The 9,395-nt window shown below is 37.2% G+C and overlaps 1 protein-coding gene across 1 annotated transcript; it reads left to right on the forward strand.

Annotated features, from left to right (window-relative positions):
* The first annotated feature begins 2,599 nt into the window (after positions 1 to 2,599).
* olfce1p (olfactory receptor C family, e1, pseudogene) lies at positions 2,600 to 6,419 on the forward strand. The gene is made up of 6 exons (XM_087293300.1): positions 2,600 to 2,842; positions 3,066 to 3,351; positions 3,517 to 4,302; positions 4,398 to 4,625; positions 4,702 to 4,825; positions 4,929 to 6,419. Exons 1-6 carry the CDS (start codon positions 2,643 to 2,645, stop codon positions 5,825 to 5,827), a joined length of 2,523 nt encoding a protein of 840 aa, XP_087149426.1. The 5' UTR covers positions 2,600 to 2,642; the 3' UTR covers positions 5,828 to 6,419.
* The last annotated feature ends 2,976 nt before the right edge of the window (positions 6,420 to 9,395 follow it).

Below are 9,395 nucleotides of genomic sequence, written 5' to 3' on the forward strand. Positions count from 1 at the left end.
GAGAGAGAGAGAGAGAGACGGAGGGCGGGGCGGAGGTAAAAGGTCTCTGGCACACGCTTCTCCACAGCAGCAGACAGAGAAGGCTCGGTTGAGCGAAAAAAAATACTTCTCTGCATCACTATTTTGTACCTTAATTGGGTTCCAGATGCAGTTCATAAACTTGTAGCGGAGTTTGTTCGGGATTTTCCATTACGCTGCATTTTTGAAGTTTGCAACTGGGTGCTCTGTTTACGCAACGTTAGCTCTGTTAGCGCGGTAATTTAGACAATAGACTGTTGACAGAGTAACGTTAACGTTTGTTTATAAAGGTTAAAACGATGCTTTTGCAGTTGTGTCGAATAGTATGCACCTATGGGAGTTATATGGTACTTCTACATTACTGTCTTTTGCAGACAGCAAGATATATGCTATAGGCTAGTTAACCTTAGCATAGCTTCCCGTCACTTTTTATTAACTTGAAACTCCTCAAATACATTTGGGCACCATGAAAAAGAGTGAGAGTGCTGCTGAGCCATTTCTTAGTCCTCCACCAGTAAAAAAAAATAAAACTTCATGTTCTTTGTGGAAGCATTTTACAGTCAGTGGTGCTGCAGATAAAACAAAGTGATTCTGTATGTAATGTGTGCAAAAGTGAAATCAGCAGAGGCAGAGATATTAAACATCTGTCAACATCTTCTATGCATAATCATTCATTTTCTTTTCGGCTTAGTCCCTTTATTAATCTGGGTTTGCCACGGTGGAATGAACCACCAATTTATCCAGCATATGTTTTACACAGTGGCTGCCCTTCCAGCTGCTACCCAGCACTAGGAAACATCCATACACTCTCTTTCGCACACATACAATAGGGACAATTTAGCTCACCCAATTCACCTATATTGCATGTGTTTGGACTGTGGGGGAAACCGGAGCACCCGGAGGAAACCCACGCCAACATGGGGAGAACCCAGTCGAGGCTCGAACCAGCAACCTTCTTGCTGTGAGGCGACAGTGCTACTCACTGTGCCACCGAGCAACCTTCTATGTAATGTATTATCACATGCACTAAAAGCATCCTCTCCTGATACTGTCTGTGAACCCCCCACAAGCATCAATCCCCTCAATCAGCACAGCTTTGCTCTGCTAAAACCTCCACAAGCACCAAACCATCAACACAGCCACATTCTGCCAGATGACAATAGCAGGGCTGTATCTTTTAGTATTATATAGAATACTTTTGTTCTGCCAGATCTCCCAGGCAGGGTTTTATTTAGATTTATTTAGTTAATTTTAGTTTTTGGAATTCTGTCCATTGGAAAGAATTTCTTTTAGAAGAAGAACAGTTTTTTTTAAATATTATTTGTTTTTATTCTGTCTATTCAGTGTCCTTCAACAAGAACGGTGGTGGTGGGGTTCATAATATTCACAATGGTATTTTATTAGTTGTTGGTTTAACCATGGATGAGATAATGGCTTCTATGTTATTTTCTTTTCAATTACATTTCTTGTCACATGTTCAAAAACAACAACCAATATTGCATATCTATAATTTATATAATGGGTATAATTAAACAATACTTTCACTATAACGTAAATTAGAAGTGTAATAGAAAAAATATATATTTTTGCGGCATTTTGAATTTTACTCGAATACAAATACAAATACAAATACTTTTCCCCCTTAACAAATACAAATACAAATACAAATACAAATACCAGCTGCTCCGCACATCCCTAATATATATATATATATATATATATATATATATATATATATATATATATATATATATATATATATTTTTTATATACACTGATTTATTTTAACATGCGAACAGCATCATACAGAACATATAAACATATTAAACCTTCAATCACCTGCAGCATTTCGAACGGCATAGAAAAAAAGAAAATGAATAAAGTACATAGGACTGGGGGTCTGCGCCTCACAGCAAGAAGATTGCTGGTTCAAACCTCAGCTGGGTCAGTTGGCATTTCTCCCCATGTTCATGTGGGTTTCCTCTGGGTGCTCAGGTTTTCCTCACAAGTCCAAAGACGTGGTATAGGTGAATTAGGTATGCTAAAATTGACCATAGTGTATGTGTGTGTGAATGGGTGTGTATGGATATTTCCCAGTGATGGGTTGCAGCTGGAAGGGCATCCGCTGCATAAAACATATGCTGGATAAGTTGGCGGTTCATTTCACAGTGGCGACTCCAGATTAATAAAGTGGCTAAACCGTAAAAATAAAATGAATGAATGAATAAATAGGCCTGCCCTAGATATGTTTTACTTAAAATCCTATAGAAAGTTGGAAACCTGTAACTATTAACTCCAGGCACGTGCACACATAGGGCTCAACCTGCGCAGTGCACATGCCCTTTTTAGTCTTGGATAGAAAGTGCCCTTCCAAAATGATCTGAAGTGCCCCAGCGAACCTCACCTATCCCACCCCACCGGTCTTCAGTTCTCTTGCTACAACTACCCCCCATATAGTGAGCAAATAGTGAGTAGATTTTCACTTTTGGCTGAACTATCCCTTTAAGAGCAGAAAATGTGAAATTCAGTAAGCAACACCCACAACATGGAAACCAGAGTACAGGGACCCAAGCGCTGTTATATAAGACAGTGGCAGAGAGTAAACTACCAGTTAGGACCTTAGAATGGTTTTCTTACACACCTGGCTTTTTTTTACACTAGTGAGAGCAGCCAACCCTCCATGCAAGTTATTGGGGCCTCCTAACATACCTCAGTTTAGCAAAGACGGTGATGTGACAATCGGGGGCATTTTCTCTTTCCACAACAGCTGGGAGGAAATTATGCCCACATTCACATCAAAACCAGAACAGCCAAAATGCAAGAGGTAAGTGTATAGGGAGAAACATGTTGACTGAAAAAAGTTAAAATAAGGTAAAAAAAAAAAAAAAAAAAGACACATGATGTTTGAATACATGTTTTACCCTGTGCTTCTATGACATTCATATTTAAAAATACCAGTGTGTACTTTTTAACCTTTTCATTGCATACTTTTTTTATCGAATATTTGCATGCCTTCATTCTATTTATTTATTTTTTTCTTTCTGTAGTTTGAGTCTCAGAGAATTTCAAAATGCACAGACAATGATATATGCCATTGAGGAAATCAACAAGAGAGCTGATATTCTTCCTGGTCTAAGTTTGGGTTACAGAATCTTTGATTCATGTGGATCCATTGAAATGGCTCTCAGAGCCTCTCTGTCATTAGTTAATGGGGAAAATGCCTCACATTTATCCTGTCAAAGACCAAAAACAGTCCAAGCAATCATAGCAGAAACATCCTCTACTCCTACCATTGCCATCTCTGCCACTGTTGGACCGCTGCATTTACCGGTGGTAAGTAGCTTTCTTCCGATTGTTTAAATCACAAACTAGGCGTTTCTGACTTTTTTTTTTTTTTTTTTTTTTTGCAATAGTGGTGAAGATAAAAAAAACAAATAAATGAAAATAAAAACATTTTATTTTCTTCTTTTCCCTTTTTTCTTTTTTTTAACCCCAAAGATTAGTCATTTTGCAACATGTGCCTGCCTCAGCGACAGAAAGAAACATCCCTCATTTTTCAGGACTGTTCCAAGTGATTATTACCAGAGCAGAGCACTGGCCAAACTAGTCAAGTATTTTGGCTGGACCTGGGTAGGGGCTCTTTGCAGTGATAATGACTATGGAAACAATGGCATGAACACTTTTATCAAAGCAGCTACAGAATTTGGAGTCTGTGTAGAATTTTCTGAAGCATTCTTCAGGACTCATCCCAGGGAGGAAATTTTAAGAATCGTGGATGTTGTAAAGAAATCAAGCTCAAAAGTGATTGTTGCCTTTGTATCATACTCAGACATGGAAGTTCTTTTATTGGAATTAGCTAAACAGAACATTACTGGGCTACAGTGGATTGGTAGTGAATCCTGGATCTCTGATATGAACATTGCTACTGGTAAATGGCAATACATTCTTAGAGGGTCTATGGGCTTTGCCATCCCAAAAGCTGAAATTCAAGGATTAAGGGAATTTCTAATTAAAATCCACCCATCTTCCAACATATATCTGTACAAAGAGTTGTGGGAATCAGTGTTTCAATGTAGACTTTCCACAGAACAAAGTTCTGAAAGCAAGAGCATGTGCACAGGCAATGAAAGTTTAAACAATGTGCAGAACCAGTACACAGATGTTACAGAATTACAAATAGCCAATAATGTTTACAAGGCTGTGTTTGCCATTGCACATGCACTGAACAGCTCAGTTGGCTGTTCAAAATGGGACACAAATCAAAGAGAATGTAATACATGGCAGGTAGTGTACATATTGTAGATTGGGGAATTTCTTGTCAGATGTTTACAAATTTTCTATTTGTATGTATTGAAATTGTACATATTTGAAATTTACAGGTACTTCAAGCCCTAAGGGAAGTGAGTTTTTTCACTGAAACGGGTGAAAAGGTATTCTTTGATAAAAATGGAGATCCGGCAGCAAGGTATGATCTCTTGAACTGGCAGCAGGGGGAAGAAGGGGCAACAAAGTTTGTTAAAGTGGGTTTCTATGATGCCTCCCTACAACCAGAATTTCAACTTTCCTTTAATAACATCACCATCATGTGGGCCAAGAATCAACATCAGGTAAGATTTGGGAGCATCTGATACATATCATAAATGAAAAGCATGCATTTTAATGGTACAAAATATTGTTCTACAGGTGCCTGTGTCTGTTTGCAGTGAAAGCTGTCCCATGGGCACTAGGAAGGCTGTGAAAAAAGGAAAACCTCTTTGCTGTTATGACTGTATTCAATGTGCAGAAGGGGAAATAAGTAATAAGACAGGTACAGTGTGAATTGAAAAAATATAAAATTATTAATAAAATTATTAATTTATATATATATATATATATTTTTTTTTTTTGTTTGTTTTGTTTTTAATTCTCAGATTCAGTGATGTGTCTCAAGTGTCCTCCAGAATTTTGGTCCAACAAATGGAGAGATACATGTGTCCCAAAACTCGTTGAATTCTTATCATTTGAGGATGTGATGGGAATTGTTTTAATAATATTTTCTTTATTGGGTGTGTCTTTTACTTTGGGTATTGCTATCATTTTCTTTGTGCATAAGGACACACCAATAGTAAAAGCCAACAACTCGGAGCTAAGCTTCCTGCTGCTCTTCTCACTGACTCTGTGTTTCCTCTGTTCACTCACTTTCATTGGTCGACCCACTGAGTGGTCCTGTATGTTGCGTCACACAGCGTTTGGGATCACTTTTGTTCTCTGCATCTCATGTGTTCTGGGGAAAACAATAGTGGTGTTAATGGCCTTCAAAGCTACACTTCCAGGAAGTAATGTCATGAAGTGGTTTGGGCCCTTACAGCAAAAACTCAGTGTAATTACTTTCACTCTGTTACAGGTTGTAATTTGTGTGCTTTGGTTAACATTATCTCCTCCTTTCCCATACATGAACATGAATTATTACCAAGAAAGAATAATTCTAGAATGTAATTTAGGTTCAGCATTTGGCTTTTGGGCTGTTCTTGGTTATATTGGCTTACTGGCTATATTGTGTTTCATTCTGGCTTTTCTGGCTCGAAAGTTGCCTGATAAATTCAATGAAGCTAAATTCATCACTTTCAGTATGCTCATATTCTGTGCTGTGTGGATCACGTTTATACCAGCTTATGTCAGTTCTCCTGGAAAATTCACTGTAGCTGTGGAGATATTTGCTATTTTAGCTTCAAGTTTTGCTTTGCTGTTTTGCATATTTGCTCCAAAATGTTACATAATTTTACTCAGACCAGAAGAAAACACAAAGAAACACATGATGAGTAAATCATAAAATAATAAATTATAATAATAAAAAAACTAAATTAAATAAACTCATACATGCATAAATGCATACTTTTACCTTAACAAAAACCTTTCAAACAACTGCTCTTAAAGGGCCATGACACCCCCCACTTTCAGTTCAAGTCTACCTTAGAATTTAAAAAAAAAATACATAATAATGGGCGTGGAGCTCCGCGATCAGAGGCAGGAGTGGCCGTGGCAAGCAGGGCAGAAGGAGGGGAGCGAACTTCTGTTTGTAGGGATGGGCGATACCAATATTTTTTTTGTTTCCGATACCAAGTATTTCAAGACAAGTATCATCGATATCAATACTTGAATGAAAGATTTTATAGTGATTTTTTAAAATGTTTATCAACTTTATTATGAATATTATTAAATAAAACACAAGATTTAAGGTTCCTTTTTACATTTATTAAAATTACAGAACTATAATCGGCTTAATAGCACCATATATAATGAAAAACATTACACTCCTTTTGAGCCTGTATTTATTTATTTTACTGATTACATTTTTTGTTTTTGTTTTTGAAAAGTAAATTACAATAAAACAAATAGTTGCCTGACAAAAATTAAAAAAATCCTTGACCAAAAAAAAACAAAGGATGTCTTTGGGGCTAGAAGCAGCAGCTTTAATTTGTGCTTTCTGAATTTAATCAGTTTCCAGGTTTTTTGTGAAGGAACAACAGAATGTTGAAATTTTTCCCCTTTAGCCGATTTCTTCTTTGACTGATCAACTCCCCTGCTTTGGAAAAAAAATCTCTCAGAAGGGACAGATAATGCAGTGATCCCAATAAATTTTTTGCTAGTTTGCTAAGAGCAGGGAAAGTTTGCTCATGATTTCTCCACCAAATTAATGGGTCTTGGTTACGGGAAACTACTTTCTTCTCATCATAGCGACACATTTCAATTAAAGAATGACAGCTTCCCGATTGTTGTTGTTAAGATGATAGGACCTGGATGTCAAACTTCTCCCATATGCTTTCTTTAGATGTTCTTTATTCAGTACAAGGAGTCATCAGAGGAGTCACTGAAGAATTTGCTGTGGGTAATGACACAGACCTTACGATGTTGAGATAGCTTCTTGTGGTGCAGCAGCTAACTCAGGTGTGGCCATGTGGACATTCTGCATAACTGATAGGAGCCGCTTTTTAACTGCTTTAATGTGATCTTGGTCACGAAATGCTAGGTGCTTAAATCTGATGTCAAGAAAAGTACTGGCAGCAAGGCTGTGTATAGCTTCAATTCCATGGAATCTCCGCTGACATTGCTCTGCCAGCTCAGAGGCAAAAGAGCAACCTTGACGCTCACTGGCAGCAGTTGCTTTAAGGAGCAGTGTCACCAAGGGAATGATCTTTGAAATAGAAACATATTTTTCATCTCACACTTCACGTGTAGCCTCCTCAAAAGGTTTCAATGCCTTAATTGAGATGGAGAGAGCAGATCGCTCTTCATTCGTAAAACAAAGTTCACTCTTCCCAAGTAGAGAGTACAGTTGTAACTGGATACAGTTGTTCTTGTAGGCTTTCCAACATATAGAATGTGGAGTTCCATCTGGTCTCCACTGAAATTATTAGTTTGTGCTCTGTCATCTTTAGTTGCTTTTGTTACTCCTTAAGCTTCTCTAAGGCTTGTGCTGTGGTGTAAAAAAAGATGCATCTACATTTTTCCAGCAGTTGACAGATGTCAGGATATGCCTTTAATACATCTTTGACCACCAAGTTTAATGTGTGGGCAAAACATGGGTAATGTTTCCACCCAGCCTTATGCACTGCAGAAACCATATTTGCACCGTTGTCTGTGACAACTCCAAGCAACTTTTTGAGTTATATTCCATTCTTCAGAAATTCTTCTCAGCTCTGCACTAATTTTGTTAGCTGTATGTCATGGGCTGAAATTACATGTCTCCAGTACAAATTATTGTTTTTCTAATTTGTTAAAATGACAGTTAGATATGCCTCTGTGGACTTTGAGGTCCACATATCTGTTGTTAGCACCACATGGTTTACATTTTCTAATGTTGTCTTTACTTTGGCTTTACAGTCATCATACATGTTGTGTATTGTACCGTCCATCCTCCTTTTCTTGTAAGGGATTTTGTAACGTGCGTCAAGAGTCATGAGAAGTAAAATAAATCCTCTATCTTCTACCACTGAGATTGGCTGGAGGTCCCTCACAATTATCTCTCCTATGCTTCTTGTAATTGCTGATGCTCTTTAGGAGTCATCTAAGAAATATAATATACTGTATATTCTTAAAGTTGTGTTACAGGCATTCAAAAATATATAATGTTAAATCTCTCCCATTTATTATGTGTATCTAAACTTTGTATTTTATTTGATAAACAAATTTATTTAAAACTATTTAAACTGAACTACAAAAATATTTAAATCAAAATATCTTGAGTACAATGTTATTCTGATCCCTGTGAAATGTAACAGAAATCTGATATATGCCGATTTACGCAAATTGATATGTAATCATGTTAATCGTAAGTAATTTATTAATCAAATCATATGTAATTATTCCCCCTCAGCATATGACATTTATAATTTGTATGTGTATCTGTGTTTATACGAACATATATCAGATTTTATCCTAATATAAACTGAATTGTATGTATTAAACTTGGCTCGACCTTTTTGTGTTAAAATAATTCCCACTTGGTACCTAGATAATGACTTCTAATGATTTCTGATACAGCTCCGTTTTCGAGTTTTACAACCTTCGCTGGGTGTGTGTGGTGTCTGTTCTACTGGCTGTAAGCTAACGCTGACTTATTAGCGGAGATACGGCAGAAGAATATTATAGTTCCCATTCATGTTCTTTTTTAAGTAAATATTTATAGAGTATGCGGCACTATAATTATTGAGCTATTCTAAAATCTCTGATCACTCAGTAAGAAACCACCCAGAAAAGATTGATACTTTTACTTAAGGATTGATCCTTTTGATACATTCCCAGTATCGAAAATATCGATACTTTAGGATCGATCCGCATGATTTTATAGTTTATAAAGTTAAAATACAAAGAAATAATCAGTCATTTATTGCCCTGCTACATTTGTCATTTGTAATTACATATAAAGACAACCAAAATTAAATCATTATAAAGATAATCGTGTTTATATTAACACTATAAATTAGGACTTTTCCCTCAATCCCCAGGTCTGAATGCAGACTTAGTGCAGCAGGTCTCTTGCCCTGCTGTTAATCTGGCGGATTTAGGCGAACACAACAGCACGGCAATGTGTCTAAATGTGAACAAACTCCACTGATAAAAGACAAAGTCCGCCATTCTTCGCCATATTCGTATTGCTCTCCCAACGAAAATGCTTGCCACACACAAACAGCTTTGCTGTGTCGGCCCTGACATGATCGTGGGAAAAACATGCAACAAACCTTGTGGATCATAGAAAACAGACACATACGACCCTTCATGAACAGCTAAATACTGTGTGCTGTGGGTCCGTGGACGCGGTCTCACCCAGTCACTAACAGGTTCTCATAGCTTCGCACTGGCAGGTCTGTGTCTTGCCTTCGGAAACACACACAGTCATG

This window comes from Danio rerio, chromosome 18, assembly GCF_052040795.2.
Source record: "Danio rerio strain M-AB ecotype USA chromosome 18, GRCz13ab, whole genome shotgun sequence".
Taxonomy (NCBI): domain Eukaryota; kingdom Metazoa; phylum Chordata; class Actinopteri; order Cypriniformes; family Danionidae; genus Danio; species Danio rerio.

Coding starts and splice junctions, on each gene's coding strand:
- olfce1p (XM_087293300.1), top strand. CDS start 2,643: ATGGTTTTCTTACACACCTGGCTTTTTTTTACACTAGTGAGAGCAGCC. Junction 4,303..4,397: donor GAGAATGTAATACATGGCAG/GTAGTGTACATA, acceptor TGAAATTTACAG/GTACTTCAAGCCCTAAGGGA. Junction 4,626..4,701: donor GGGCCAAGAATCAACATCAG/GTAAGATTTGGG, acceptor ATTGTTCTACAG/GTGCCTGTGTCTGTTTGCAG.